We start from the raw sequence: 16,070 nt of genomic DNA, 5'->3' as shown, positions 1-16,070 counted from the left end.
GAGAGTTGAGCCTCGGAGGGTGGCTCCAAAGAGCCCAGAAAGCAAGGGGACGGAACCAGAAAGTCAGACGGGCCATCACCCGATGCCAACCAGGCCACAGAGGGAGTGGAGGGCCATCGTGCAGACCAGGGTATAAGCAGAAGCTTTCAAATGGCAGAAGCAACACAGTGACCCAGCAGCTAGGCATGACCCCAGGAAGAAACGTAACCTGCCCTCAGGGCCTCTCCCCCATGCAAGGGACCCTGAGAGAAGAATCTACAGCCTGGGGCACGGGCCATGTGATCAAAGGGGGAGGCTGGAGCAGAGAGAGTTTCTCCCTGAAATTCTCCTCAGCCCTTCTAAGCCCCGAAGCAGTGAGCAGAGGATCCCCAGGAGACGATGGGTGGATATGCGCTAGACTTCAGTGGAAGTCTACTTAGCCTAGTAGGCTGGAGGTGGGGACAGGTTACTGAAAGTGGGGGAGCAGGTAACAGGGATAAAGACAGCTGCGAGAGAGTAAACTGGGGGAAAGACGGGGCAGGTGACCACGGGGGGAGGGAGGGCAGGAGGAGCAGGCATCTTGTTCCTTGACAGACAAATTAGATGGTTCACACACCGCAGTTTACAGGATACTGAGGCTCAAGGCAGGGATGGAAGGCTAGCACAGCATCAGTGGATGGGCACCAACCAACACTGCTTCAGACACCTGCCTGGTACAAAAGGGGTGGTGGGAAATGAGGTACAACTGGATCTTGAAAAAATAAAAGACTACTTTAAACAAGAGATGGCAGAGGCAGCAGCCCCAGATGATGTCAGCAGCTCACACTTCTCCATGGCGCTTACTGACCATCAGACACAACTTGAGCTCTGTATGCTAATGTATGTCAAGTCTCTGAATCATCACAACCCTAAAGAGATGCAGTACAATAATTACCACCATTTACAGAGAAGTAGAGGAACAGAGAGGTTAAGAACCTGCCCAAGGTCACACAGTTAGGACGTGGCAGAACTGGGATTCAAACTAGACAGTCAACCTAGGTGGGAGAGGCTAAAAGCCTTGTCTGAAATAAAGCAAGAAGATAAATGCAGAACTCCACAAGCATACACATATGGTGGCTGGTTTACCCACCCAGATGCACACAGCCTGGGGCGTCTTCTGAGTACCCTGATCCGGAGGCAGAAGAAAAACACTCGCCAGAAGCTTGCAATGCCCCCTCCAGTCCTTAGCCAGGCACACTGGTCCCGAACATCCTTGCAAAGACTTGTCCTAAACCACCATGATCTGTGCCCAGGAGCCAGAGGTCCAGGGTCCAGAAGACAGGGGCTGCAGCTGCCAGCATCACAGCTTGGACAATACTGGAGGGGCCCGGAGAAACCAGGGCTTCACCTGCCAGGCAAGTCCCCCACCAGGCTCACAGTCAGATTCCAGAGGTGCTGAGTATGCTGGAAGTAGCTCAGCCAAGGGGGTCTAGGAGATGCTTCACACCAAGGTCCCTGTCGGTTCTAGGAGCCTCTGTGTCTACGCTGAGCCAGAACACAGATTTGGAACCTGGAGGTGTACTGATGAACTGCTGTGTCACTTGACCTCTTAACCTGCCAAAATCCAAACTGGTAATGAAGGCAAGTCCAAACACCCAACACAGAGAGAGCCCATCTTTGCCCTAAAAAATTACCTATTGCGTTTACAGTTGTACCTTGCCTTTTACTGATAAAACCTTTCACCCTACAGAAGGGTTACCCATTCAACAAGAACCAAAATGTTGATTTTGTGCTTGTCCACCCAGCCAGGGCCTTAAGGCTCAACAGACAAATACACATTGTGCTATTTTCTCGCTCTCAGCCAAAACCATTTTCCTGCTGCAAAGTATTACGGCCAACCCTCCATACCTCTCCACCCCCATCCTCCACTGGCTAACCTCTCATCCTATTGTCTCCTCTCCAGGGCAACTGCCCAGGCTCTGTTCCATAAGCCCAGTTCCCTTCCCAAGCCACACAGCCTGGCCTCTTCCTCCTCCTCCTTCTCTCTCTCGCCTCCTCCCCGTCATCCTCACCCTCCTCCTCTTCTTCCTTCCTGTCCTCCTCTGTCTCCTCCTTCTCCTCATTCCCTCCCCCGCCTCCTCCATCTACCTCACCTCCTCCACCATAGCTGTTCCCATGATGGGGATAAAAGAGTGGCTTCTACTCTGGCAGGAGGAACCTGCAATAGGGCAGGGGGGCAAAGAGCAGGGGGTCCCTAGAGACGAGAGAAAGGCACCAGAGCCCTTCCATGGGCCCTTTCCACGGTCATCAAAGCTGCCTTTTCAGCGAGAGCCACAGCAGGTGGCAGCGTCTGGCTGCTGTGACCGCAGATCACAGAATGGCAAGTCAGCCCAGATCCGGAAGTGTGCCCAGGGCCAGCGGGCATTCTTCTGAATGCATCCTCACCCATCATATAAACCAGAATTCCCCAAAGTGTGACCATGTGTGCTACTGGACCCCTCGAGATCACTCACTGGGTGATGGACACACGCTTTCTATTTCAGAGATGCGTATCTGTTTTTACAATCAACTTCCATTTACAGGAAGATAAAACCTGGTTTTAAGGCACAGTTATGGAATAAAGTTTCCTGTTAAAGTTTAAAATTAACTTTCTAAGTGAAAAACATAAGCTACTTTAAAGAAAAGTAGACAGTAGTAAACGCATGGGTAGAATGCAGGTATGGTAAAAGCCACAAAGGCAATAAGCAAATGATTCATGACTGGTGATGCTGACATTAACTGCGTAGATATGGGCCCATCCCACAGGTCCAGTTTGTTCCTTGGTTAAGTGAGAACAGATCAGACTCACAAACTACTTTCAATTCAGTGGACAAATATTCACCGAGAGCCTCTGCCGTGTCCAGGACTGTGAGAGTCACAGAGAAAAGAGAACACCCACAGCCGCCCCTGACTTCAGGAAGTCTTCCATTAACTTGTTGGAAAGAACAAAGAGACTGGGAGAGAACGGAACGAAAGTCTGTGAGAGAGACAAGTTGACTTTAGCAGTGGGGAGACAAGACAAGGGAGCCCGTGACTGGCTGCAGGGACCCCAGGGTGGGGCTCAGGAAGGGTCATGGAGACCCTCATCAGTTCCAAGGTGCTTAGAATGTTCCTTCCACTCTGACTTCGTCACCTGGATCCCAAGAAGCCACTCCAGGCTCTGATGACCTTACAGCAGCAAGTCACCAGAGGACCTCACTTCGAGAGGCTGTGAAAAAGGGGCAGACGCCGGCAGGTCACGTCCCGGGCAGCTGTCATCCTGACGGCCACCCCCGAAGCCTGACAGCAAGGCTCTTCTGCCGAGGACCCCAGCACCCTCCAGCCAGGCTCCGCCTAGACTCACAGTTCTAGAACTCTTCAGTTCTCTGCTTCCTGGGATGGCTCTCCTGCCTCCCAAACTCTTGGTGCTGCCCTCTCTGTGGTGGCTGGGAGAGCCATCTCCCTGCCCAGTCCTACGCCGACCCAGGAACCCAGAAAGCTGGGCGTAGCTGAGCGGGAACAGAGGCAGATTCACAAGCGCCGAATTTCCCTCCAGATCTCGAGAGCTGACCCTTCTGGGTGCCTCTTGGTGCCCTGTCTACCATGAGGTCCCACCTTAGGGAACAGCTGCCCCCCTCCACCCACAGAGTCCCAGGGTGGGCCCCCATCCATGAGATCACAGCGCACGGCCCCACCCCCCTGACCACAAAGCATCAGAGCAGACACCTGAGCCAATCAGATTCCCCCTCTGGAGCTGGGAGCTATTCAGAATTTGGAATTACAGCAGAGAGGCTCCAGCTTACGCTGGGCGGGTCTCTCGAGGGTAGAGATGCGAAACTCCGCAGTTAGGGGAGGCCGTCTTCTGCCACATGGCCCAGAGACGCAGGCAAAGTGGATCTGCAGTGAGAAACAGAGAAATAAGACAAGAAGAGGTAAGTCCTAACGAGCTATGCTCTCCCTCAGCCTTTCAAATGTCGCTGCCCCAACGCCCTCTGCTTCTTCCCTATCCAAGGTGACTGCCCAGGCCTCCCAGCTTCCATCACACTTAACAGTAAAACCCACTGTTACAGACAGAATGCTTGCACCCCCCAGTATTTATATGTGGAAGCCCTAACCCCTTGGTGTAAAGGTTTTAGAGGTGGGACCTTTGAGAGAGAATTGGGTTAGATGAGGTCACGAGAGTGAAGCACCCCATGATGGGATTAATGTCCTTAAAGAAAAGACCCGAGAGCTTCCCTCTTTCTCTCTCCACTCTGTGAAAACCCAGCAAGAAGACCGCCATCTGCAAGCCAGGAAGAGGGCCCTCACCAGAACCCAGCCGAGCTGGCGCCCCGACCTCAGGCCTCCCAGCCTCCAGAACCATGAGAGAAGAGATGTCTGCCGTTCAAGTGGCCCCGTCTATGGCATTTCGTCTCTAGCAAGCCAAGCCAAGACATCCAGACTTCTTGCCCTGAGCCATCGGCCTTAAACTCCTCCCCTACTTCCACTTTCCACATCACTCCCTAGACCCTGGCCACACCAACCGTCTTTCAGTTCTTTGAACAAGTCAAGCTTAATTCCAACCTCACGGCCTCTGTACTTAATACTGTGCTTCTGCCTGGAAGCAGCCCCCCTCAGTCTTGAGACAGCAGGCTTTTTCATGTCATTCAGATTTGTCTAGAAATGATCCCTATTCAGGGCGGCCTTCCCAGACCACGCTTGCTGACACAGGCCCTCGGACGCTCTTATTTTCCCAGGACTTTGTGTCGAGCTACCTCGCCCATCTCGTTCGCCACATGTGTGCTTGTGACCAGTGGCTTCAGCTGTACCCAACTCTGTGCAGCCGGCCAGGCTCCTCGGTCCATGGGATTCTCCAGGCAAGAGTGGGTTGCCATGCCCTTCTCCAGGGGACCTTCCCCACCCAGGGACCGAGCCTGGGTCTCCTGCTACTGCAGGCGGATTCTTCACCAAGCGAGCCACCACAAAGTCCAGCCCAGTCCCCGGCACAGGAAGGTGTTCACCAGATATCTGTTGGATAGATGACTGAGACTCAAAAGCCTGGCCTCCACGAGTCCAGACAGAGAGCCCCGCTGCGGGTGGAAAAGGGGAAGGGGTGGCGCTGGACGAGGACCAGCTTGGCCCCAGCCAGCCAGCTCACACAAGACCCCTAAGGAAGCACGGTCAGTGCAGAGCTCGGGGACACGGAGCCCAGGGCTGGTCAAAAGACAGTCGCACGCTAAAATATGCACGGCCAGATTTTGTGCACTGCGTGTTTTATCTTTGACCGTACTTGTGGAAACATTATTCAAGAACATCGTGAACACACAAAAATAAATCTCTAAAAATATCATTTGGACGACACACACATACGAATGAAAAGATTTTTCTCTTTTTACTATAGCGGTCCATTAAGGCATTTTGAAAAAGCAAATTTGCTAAGTAACGGCACAGAGTAACCTGCGAATATAAATGGATCCAGGTGCTACCTACACAGCAGCCCCCAGATGAAACCCACCCCAATCTCTCTATCAATCAAGGCAGGAGTGGGGGTAGCTCACCAACTCTGTTCCCTGCCTTCTGAGGATCTGATAGTGTCCCAAGCAACAGAAGGTCGTGGTTCTTAATCACACCCGGATGTGGGTCAGAGAGTTGCCACAGCCCCCACCACTAGCTTTGATCACCAGGGGAGAAACCAGGGAAAACAAGCGCCAAGCAAGGCCTTTGACACCGTCTCATTTAATCCTACCGCAGCCTATGAAGCACACAGTGTTATCCTGAAACTGAGGTTGAGCAGAATGAAGCACAGGGAGCCTAAGTAACCGAGCTGAGAAGACAGCAAATTAGCATCAAGGCTAAGATCTGAAGTTCGCAGCATCTAAATCCCCACCCCCGAGAAGCTGCCCCAACCTCCACACCACAGATTAGCTCTCCTTTCCCGTCTTCTTCTCCACCGTCTGTAACTAATGTCAAGGGCCCAGCACCGTCCTCTTTTCTGTCTCTCCTAAACACCTGCCAGCCTGCAGTGAACGTCACATGGCTGGTAACAATGAACCCAGGCTGCTTGCAGAGCATCCCCTTCTGGTCTGCCTCTCCCTCCCTCGGCCACCTCCACACACATATACATGGGGGCTCTTTTCTTGTCAATTAGCAGCCCTCTTGCTTTAGTTTTGTATGTCTAGCTTATCTTGTTATCCACATCTTTTTGCTTGTAACCTAGCCAAAGAACAAGAAGAGTCTAAAACACATTCTGTGACTTTCTTTTAGATTATAATCTTATCTTAGTTGTTGTTCATTTCTTTCTTCTGAAGACTTTCTTTTACTTTTCTCTTTGTTTTTCTCTTCTCTTTGTTTTTCTCTTTTCCTAGTTCTTCTGTCTCTCTCAAGGTTTTAAGGTCTTAGGGAGAAAAAATACACATACATATATGCACATACATGGCCACTGGATTCCTCTGGCCATCAAGCTAAGTTCACTTTGCTCATCATCAAAATGAAAATATTCTGCAATATGATCTACATGCCTTATTGTCACTGCTGGGGATGGAGAAATAGATTATGAATTCAGAACAACAATAAAATACAAAGATCTAGGAATCTAAATACCCACATTTAAATCTGGACATGAACCCTTGCAGCTATATGTGATTTTTGGATAAGAATCTCTGAGTTTGAGGATTTCATCTATAAAGGAATAACAATGCTACTTCCTCCCAAGGTTGTAGGGAGGTTTAAAGGGGCCCTGTATATGAGAGTACTTTTAACCTAGAAATTATTTCAGCATAAAGCAGTATGGAATCAGGGTCCTGGCTGAACTATGAAATGCAGAAGAATAGGAGGATGCTGTCGAATTGTGCATTGCATATCGCACCTTGATGACCCACTAACCCTTTATAGCCACCGTCTTTCCCCCAAACTGGGTTTCCCCCTGGAAGTCCTAGTTCTGCTAATGGAATCAGGAGGCATTTCATCACGCAACAACCACACACACAAACATACACACACACACACAATCTGCTGTGAGTCGGGGTAGTTGGTGCTGGGGACTGGACATTGAACTTGCTGGAAAATACCCTCTCCTTCAGGACCCTTGTAATATATTTTGGGTGGGAGAAAGAGTAAGACAGCAAACAATGAAAATAAGGCAACAGTGCAATAACTGATCAAGGCCTCTAATTTACAGGAACAGCCTGTATGAAGGCCCTAATGCAGGAGAGAGCTTGGCCTAATAGTAGCATAAAAACAAGGTGCTGGAAGGAAGCGATTGAGGGAGTGAGTCCCCTGAGGTCTGCAAAACCAGCAGAGCCAGATCTTACCAGGCCTTCCAGTCCACGGTCAGGAGTGTGACCTGGATTTTAAGGAGGCCTCTGGAGTTATGCAACAGAGTGATAGGATCGGGTTCGGGGTTTATTTTTGTTGGCTACTTGTTTTGTTTTATTTTATCAGTCTGGCTACAGTGCAGAGAATTAGGACTAGATAGAGTGTTGGTGAGCATAAGTAGAATCAAGAGAGCAGATGGTCAGCTCCGCAGTAGGACAAGACAGGGATGACTGAGGCTTGGATGGGAGACACATAGAGAGGTGAGCAGAACTGACAGGTATTTTGGAGTCAGAAACATGAATTGATGATAAGTTCCATACAGAGGCATGCAAAGGGAAGGAGAAAATTACTCGTTTTCACATGGAAGATTACTCCTGGGTTTTTGTGCTCAGACAGTAAAAGAATCCACCTGCAATACAGGAGACCTGGGTTCAATCCCTGGGTCAGGAAGATCCTTTGGAGAAGGGAATGGTAACCCACTCCAATACTCTTGCCTGGAGAATTCCACGGACAGAGGAGCCGAGTGGGCTACAAGCCTAGTGGACACAGAGTTGGATACGACTGAGCGACTCACTCACTCACTCACACACACACACACACCCTCAGAAAGGCAGTGACAGCACTGACCGGGAGATGGGGGTGGGGAGTGGAAGGGGGGGCACAGGGCAGGTAAAGAGAGCGGGCACAGAGAGGCCTAAGCTGCCCCCATTGTTCCCACCTACCCCTCCAGCGCAAAAGCTGGTTATCCTGTCCGTCTGTCCCCAACAAGCTTCTCAAAATCACCTCTACACTCGCCACCTGACCTCACAGTGTGTTCCCCCTGCGGACGTTTCCGTCTCCAGTCCACTTTCTGGAATGGGGAGTAATAAGGTTTTTGCTCAGGGTTTTCTGTTACTTGCAGATGAGGACAGAACAATCGGCCCTCAGGGTCTAAACCCAGTCGGTGTCCAGCCGAGTCCCCTCCTCCACAAACACCATCCTGCCTGGCCACACCAGACCACCCAGCTCCCCATCCTGCCTGCTCTCTCTCACTCCTCTGGGCCTCTGCATATGTTGGCCCTGCCGCCTGGGAGGCTGTTTCTTCCTGTTTCCACCCTCCAAATGCCTCCTAACCATTCTCCTCTTTAATTCCTGTTTTTTAAGTGAATGTAAAAAATTAGTAATGTTCATCTTTGATACCTTTCGTAAGGTGTCAACCACTGAGGTGTCAATGGTTGAAGGCAACCATTCTCTTGGTTCCCAGGACACCCTGACCTCACCTCCATGGTAATTCTGACCACAGAGTGCTGGAAAAATTATTGCTTCCTCCTCTCTAGATTGATGCTGCTATAAGGGCAGTCGTGACAGTCACTCAGTCGTGTCTGACTCTGCAACCCCATGAATAGTAGCACACCAGGCTCCTCTGTCCATGGGATTCTCCAGGCAAGAATACTGGAGTGGGCTGCCATTCCCTTCTCCAGTGGATCTTCCCAGCCCAGGGATCGAACCCAGGTCTCCCACAGCGCAGGCAGATTCTTTACCATCTGAGTCCCCAGGGAAGCCAGAAGGGCAGTGCCTGGGTTTAGCTCTTCCTTCCTGCCCGGTGAGTAACACCAGGTCTAAAACACAGCCACACGCGAGAGTTTACTGAATGAACCAATGTCAGAGTGGCTTAGTGCTATAGACTGAATGTCTGTGTCCTCCCTGAATTCCTAAGTTGAAAGCCTAACCCCCAGTGTGATGGGACTTGGATGTGGGGTCTCTAGGAGGTAATTAGGGTTAGATAGTTTATGAGGTTGAGACCCTCATGATGGGATGAATGCCCTTATAAACATGGAGCTCTCTCTCAGCCTCTCTCTCCCTCTTTTTATGTATAATCAAGGAAGCAGGCCTCCACCAAGAACCCAACCAAGCTGGCGCTCTGATCTCAGGCTTCCAGCTTCCAGAACTATGAAAAATAAATATCTGTGGGAATTCCCTGGTAGTCCAGTGGTCAGGACTCTGCACTTTCACTGCCAAGGGCACAATTTCAATCCCTTATCAGGGAACTAAGAACCATGCAAGCCGTACAAGCAGGACAAAATAAAATTGTTATTTAAGCCACCCAGACAATGGTATTCTGTTACAGCCACGTCAGTGGACTAAGGCAGGTGGGTTCTAAAGTCTTCAAAGTAAAAGTTCTTGAATGGTCTAAATGAACCTTAAAAATCCTACCTACCATACACTAAAATACAGTATCCACATTTCATGTCATGTACAGCGATTCTTATCCCCACTGAATTTTGAGAAATAGAGTTCCACTAAAGGGGAGAATAAACGGAGAGGCTATATGACAATGTCTTTCATTCAAAGCGCCCTGCTGTAAAACAGTCATTAATCCTCAAAGGTAAGCTTTAAGGAAAGTGGGGTGGGGGAAGGGCTGAGAATGGACAGATGGACGGAGTCTTCTACACTGGCTCCTGCTTCCCTGAAGGAGTTTATTTGACTTTTTTTTTTTTAATATTCTATGTATGTAACCTCAGGTCCTGCTGTATGTACAGCAAGAAAAAGTTGTCATCATCATTTGGTCCAATGAAATCTTTTTATTTTTCTGAGTAATTTACAGAAGTAATAATAAAAGGGTAGTTTTTAAATTTTTACTACAAAATTCGTTCAATCATTTAAATATAGCACATTTTCATTCCCTATTCTCCTGACTTTGAAGGTATATAAACTCAAAATGAGAAATATTCTCTACACGCAACTAACTATTCATGAGCTGTCAAATGTGAACCTGGGGCGGATCCATCTCACAAATACTAATTCCATATTTCAAGTAATTCTCCAATAAGTTCTAATTTATTACCATTTCTTGTTCTTCTTGCATTATAAAACTAGTACTTTTGAAACCTCTGATGGGTCATAAATCTGCTAAAGAGAAGATGGTCATCTTTCTCCATAATTGCAAAGCATTTTCATTTTTACATTTATAAACACTGGTAAGAGTATTCTTTGGATCACTTTTGCAAACACACCTGATTTTGTCATTTGTCCCCTTCAAACTGTATCAAGAAAATTTTGTTAAAAAAACACCACAAAAGGTAAAAGAACTTTGGTTCCTGCTTCTTCGAGCAAAACAGGATGGTCCCAGTTCTTGTTGCAAAATACTGGGTGATGAAATCATTCTTGTTGAACGACTAACTGGACGAAAATATCATATTTTCTCTTTGTCCTCAAAAATATATTGTTTATTCATCAATTCTGGAGTGTGAGAAAACTCATCTAGATCATTGTATGGTAAAATTCAGAGTCTATGAGTTTGCGTACAAAGTGATTTTTTCTATTACCATTAGCGTCAACATCGCTATTGTCTCTTCCGATTTGTCTAACTACTGTAAAAGCATTTTCTTTTGTCACTTTTCTTCTCTTCGCCATTTTATGCAGGCAATAAAAAATTCTCTATTCTCAATGGCCTGCAATGAAAGCAGTAATAATAAAACTACAAAGATGGTATCTTCTATCCTCTTTTAAACTTTCTTGAAAGATGATGTAATACTCTAAGCAATGTAATAAGAAAACTGAAGGGTGATGCAATCATGATGATTTATTTCTCTATTGCATCATCTTTCTGGATGGTGATGCCATCATTCTTTCATTTTCTTATTATTTTAGTATTTTTTAGTATAATTGGTAATAATTGATGGGTAATGATAAAATAATTCCAAGGATGATAAAACGAAAAGTGTTTCAAGATATAACAAAAATCAGATTCCACAAAGTCTTAGATTTATAAATGGCCCCAATGGTCCCACATGGGACATTCAAGATAGAACGGGTTTTATTCTGTTTTTGTTTAAAAAGTAAATGTTCTCTTCGATCTTGGCAAGATTTCTTTTAAAAAAGGACCAAAATTATGAAATATTAACCTTTACAAATAGTTAGAACTCCTCAGAAAAAAAAAAATTCAAAAATGAAAATTTAGTTCCATGGACCCTGATGGCACACTCCTGGTTAAATCACATTAACAGATTTGATCATTTCATGAAGATTTTCAAAATCTGGCTCACTAGAAAATTGCCCCCCACACACACACGCAAAAAAGCAACAACAGCTCTTCATTTACTCACAGTTTTCGGACCAAACCCATCAGAGAGAAAGCGCCACAGTGCTCCAAGGCCAGAGCGGCTCCGCTCGGGGCCCCAGGAGCCTCCCTGTAGAGATCAGGCAGATCCTGGCCCGGGACAGTTCCTCCTGGAGTTTTGTCTGCACACAGTGAGGAAGCAAAAATCATTACCCTAGGAAAACAGAGATGCCAAGCGGAATACCATGCAGGCTTCAGAGCAAGGCACAAACAAAATTTAGACCATGATCGGACGCCTGATGATACGGCTTTTGATTCTTTACAGTGAGGAGACAGTGTTATTATTCTCTTGGAGTTTTTTTAAATCCTCATTCATCTTTTGTTTCCAGTCAATCCACAACTATGTTTTGACTATTAATCTATGGCATAGAGGAAATGTCCAATTCACAAAAGTGGTGTACTCCAAACCTTTGGGAGTTGGTTATTTTGGGAACTAGGAATGGTTTTTCCTCCAATAAACAATACTATAAATGATGATGAGGTTTCCAGAGCAGCCCCACAAAAGTCTTCTTAACTCATAATGTTATTGAGGCCCCGGACATTTACTGTGAAAATGAGTAGAGAGCAATTTCGTTGTAACACAAATACACAGACTCAAAGATGGATGATACAGACTCCCTTCTCTTGGATTCCACTTAATGAAACAACTGGTTTAATGAAAGAAAACAAAGGGAAAGATAGAGACTTTTTAGGGAGAGCCCTCCACTTATTTGGGAGGCTGATAGCAGCATTTTATTGTTATTCTGTCTGGCCAGTATCACGTGGGCACCTTTTTTGCCATGTTTCCTCATAGAGACATGATACAAAGGAGTCCTGATGAGAATACATTTGAGGCTCACATCAAAGGATGGGGAAGGAACAGCAAGAGGTTTGAATGAGATTTCGTTGATGGGGTGACTGAAGCATGTGGTTGCAAGGAGGAGACTGTCTAACTCTGTATTAACTTATTTACTAGGGAAATTGAGGAGAAGGTGGAAGACCTAGTATCAGGTCTGAGTCTGGAAGAGGAGAGTCCACTATTTGGACAGGCAGTTCCCTCTCTGACCATAAGGTGGTGCCATCAGTCCAGACAGTCGGCCCCCAAGGGGGCGTGGCTTGCAGGAGGAGGAGCTCCACACGTGGAAGCCACGTTTTCCACTCTGGCTTTAGAACTCAGAAAGCCTGGACCAGCCACCAAGTATTAACATGAACCTACACAACACCGCCTCATCATTCAACAACTTCCCATCCTCCAAGGCACCACCTGCTCACACCCAAGCAAGAACATCCTTCTAGGCATAGCAATCCACATCAAGATTCCAACTAATTATTTACCATTCCTCTCACCCTTCACAGTGTCAGCTCTGGGCTGCTGACCTTTTCCTAACTCCAAAAGGGAATCTAGTCTGAGAGCATCCTGGAGTTTCATCCTTAAATGCCACCAGGATGAAATAACAAAATCTTCTCTGGTGAGCACAGATTTGTTCACAAAGGCCCTGCAACAAGGCCCCAAACGCCCTTGACAGGTTTATCTTGCATTTGAATACCAAACTGGGCAGCTCCTATTCCTCATATGAAACGCATGACGTCCCCTCTGGTCATTTATCCCTGTTGGTCCTCCCTCCTACGATACCCTCTGTTCCTGTTCCACTTGTTAGTATCCTCTCCCCTTTCAAACTCAGACCCGAAGTAACCCACTCACTGTTTGGATTTAATTGGCGAATTGGAGTGAGAGAGGAAAACGGGTTCCACGCATTAACCACAGAAGCCCCCAGATGTCACGAAGGGAGCCTGCCTCCTCCTTCCCACTGCCAGTTGGGTCTTAAACTGAGAAGGAGGGCCCATCCAGCCAAGAACCCTTGCTGAGTCTCAGGGCAATACCAGCTGGACTGTCCTTACATCTCCAAAGTCTCAATTCCCATCTAGTGAGAGATCAAATCTGCAAGCACAATGCATGGTCCAGTGTCTGTTCCCCATTCATGTTTCCTTTACAGTAATAATAATACTATCATTATTACTACCCCTTACCTACTCCCTACTGTGACCAGCCACAGGCTGCCAAACCAGGCCTGAGTTCTAAGGCTAGAGGAGAAAGGGAAGATCACAGCACAGTCACCAGCCTGAGCTCTTCTCCCTACTCTGACCCCAGGCCCGTGGCCTCGACTGGTAATCCCAGTACACTGCCTCCTGCTTCTGCAGAATTTTCTCAGCCCTGATGGAATGGTCTCAGCCAGACATCCAGAGAATGCCTGGCTCTGGCCAAGTGGTCCGAACATATAACTCTTAAGAACTGGTAACTGTACTTGCTATACCTCAAATCCAACCACCGCTTTTTTTTTTTTTAGTTCTAAAAGGGGCAGGTGGCTCAGGTAGCAGACACACATGTCCCCTGTGAAACTGGAGCAAACAGCTTCAAGATGAATTTTTCTATTATGCAGGTCCTCTGAGGGCAGTCCCAGGGCCTTGTGGTGGCAAAAGGCTGTGCCCCAGCTCTGGGAGGCAGAGACCTGCATCTGCCTGGCCCCTGCTCCAGGTGGCGGCCCAGCCTTCTAACAAGAAGACTCAGAGTGACTGCATCCCACAAAGGTGGGCTTGCTCCCACCCACTAGACCTCTCCTGTTTCCGTTGCTCAAAGAGCCAAGAAATCAGATGCCCTTTTTAATGCCAATATTACTCATATTCTCACCTACAAAAGAGGCTCTCCAAGGAAAGAAATCCTACCCAGGAAATTCAAAGGCTTATGGACTTCGTGGGAGGCCAGACTGCCGTTGGTTTTTTGTTATGTTTTGTCTCTTAAGAATCTACAGGAGATGGTGTTTCATAAACCAATAAAGGAAATAAATACCCAAACAAAAGCAGAGTGGGAAGTGCGCACCACCTATTATTAATATAATGGACTTGTACCCCACCTCCTTCCCTCAAACTCTTGAGGCTGTAAGATGTAATTGTTATTGGAATCACGGGCATGAGTGGTCAGTTCTTTGTCGCGACACAAACTCAGACATTCAAAGTGATCCTTTCCTGGAGTTCTGAATCGGGTGGGGATGGTGGACAGCAGCTAGCTCCCAGGCGCTGCAACCCCTGGGAGGGCCTACTCGAAGGTGCCTTTCCCACCCCCTCCTATCATTCCTCCCACCTCTGGGCCGCTGGACACTGGACAGCCGCAGCCACTGGTGCCCACCCTGCCCCCATCCCGGTTCCTAACGCCCTCCTGCATCCGGGACCTCGGGAGGGGAGCTTGGGAAGCCGAACGGTTGACAGAGGACGACCTGGCCCCAGCGTCTCCGCACCCCCTCCCCCAACTGTGTCACAAGGCTGCCCCAACGAGGCGCTCGGTGCGCCCCGCCGCGGAGACCCAGCGCCGCGTCGCCGCGGGCAGTGGGTGATGAAACCTCCGGGGCGCATTACCGCAGAGGGCGCGGGCTGGGAGCGAGGCGGGGGTGGGGGGTTGGAGCTGGTACCCAAGCTCACCTGTTCTGCAGGAGGGTGGAGACGGCGGGGGAGGGGCGAAAGCTAGGCGACCCGGGTGAGCGGCGCGGCGCTCGCGTCCCCGCCCTCCCCCTGCCCCACGAGCCCCCAGAGCTGCGCCGTCGGACTGACGGTGCCCGGAGCAGTTCCTGTCCCCGGCCTCGGCGCGGGGGAGACGTGAGCGTGCACACGTACACACACAGCGGGGGAAGAGGCGCTCCGAGCGGCGCCCAACTTTCTCCCTGCTTCCGCAAGCCGGGGCGAGAAAGCAGTCGAGGGCAACCCAGCACCGGCCGTGCTTGGGGAGGGAGCTCGAGCAAGAAAGGAGAAGAGATGGAGAGAATTTCCTCGGGTTCTGTTTTTAGGGTTTGGGGAGAATTTTTTTTTTTTTTTTTTTGACCTTTACCATCCGATGAATGAAGAGTAAAGGGAACACAGAACGCGGCGGCGAGTAGCGCTTTGGGAAAATGGAAGAGTATGTTTGGAGACGCGTAAAGTTGCCTTTCAAGCTCCAGCCTCTGGGGCACGCGATGCTCCGCCGCGGGCTGACTCAGGGCTGCCTGGGCCTCCCTGCCACCCGCCTGTAAATGATGCAAGTCCAGTCTCTCACCTGGATCCCTGCAGCCCAACCCAGAATCCGTCTGGATTGAGGGAGGGGCAAGAATCTGGCACCTAACGTGTGGCAAGGCCCACCACGGCGGGGCGAAAAGAGGAAGATGGGGCAACCGCTCAAGCGGAGTCCTGTATCTAGTGCTTCTGCTCCTATCTTAAAATAGTTTGGAGGATTTTTTGTTTTTAATGCAAAGCATCACACCGCCAGGAATTCCCATCTGTGCCCAGCTTGCCCCCAGCACCACTGTGTCCAGGAAACTTCTCCAATCTGTCAAAGCCTTGGGGCTGGGAATCTTAACTAAATTACAAAAGGCAGAAAGAGGAAACTTTGCCAGCCCGTTGCGGGTGTGATGCGAGCCAGGAGCCCGAGGGGGCTGGAGGGGACGGGGGACGCTGTCCCAGCGCAGACCATCCCCTCTCGCCTTTCTTTAGCTGCAACCGGAGCTAGGATTCGCTTTTAGTTAAGTCCGTTCGGCCATTGCCTTGGAGCACCCGCACACGCGCATGTATCTCCGGCCGCGCTCTCTCACACACACACACGCACGCAAAAGCGTGGCCACCGCCAGGTCGGCAACTTTGTCGGGCGCTCCCAGCGGCGCTCGGCTTCCTCCAGTAGTAGTTGGGCGCAGGCCCCGCCTCCCAG

General features: G+C 49.1%; 1 protein-coding gene across 15 annotated transcripts in view; it reads right to left on the bottom strand.

Moving 5' to 3' along the window:
• The window catches only part of LOC122683788, a 267,413-nt gene that overhangs the window by 249,806 nt on the left and 1,537 nt on the right, over positions 1–16,070 (bottom strand). For 4 of the 15 annotated variants that reach the window (XR_006337816.1, XR_006337813.1, XR_006337819.1 and 1 more), the window contains exons 1-3: positions 14,819–14,951; positions 11,355–11,490; positions 3,703–3,873 (exon numbers count right to left, since the gene is read on the bottom strand). Coding sequence is in view for 3 of the 15 variants with exons in the window: in XM_043887629.1 (XP_043743564.1) it covers positions 3,780–3,873; positions 4,731–4,850 (214 nt within the window). In the remaining 12 variants the exon portion in view is untranslated. Of the gene's footprint in view, positions 1–3,702; positions 3,874–4,730; positions 5,813–11,354; positions 11,491–14,818; positions 15,879–16,070 lie in introns of those variants that run through there. The other 11 variants (XR_006337815.1, XR_006337820.1, XR_006337814.1 and 8 more) reach the window with 9 other exon arrangements.

This window comes from Cervus elaphus, chromosome 25, assembly GCF_910594005.1.
Source record: "Cervus elaphus chromosome 25, mCerEla1.1, whole genome shotgun sequence".
In the NCBI taxonomy this organism is placed as follows: Eukaryota; Metazoa; Chordata; class Mammalia; order Artiodactyla; family Cervidae; genus Cervus; species Cervus elaphus.
Note: the sequence above shows the minus strand (reverse complement) of the source record. Positions and strands in the feature narration are given on the sequence as shown.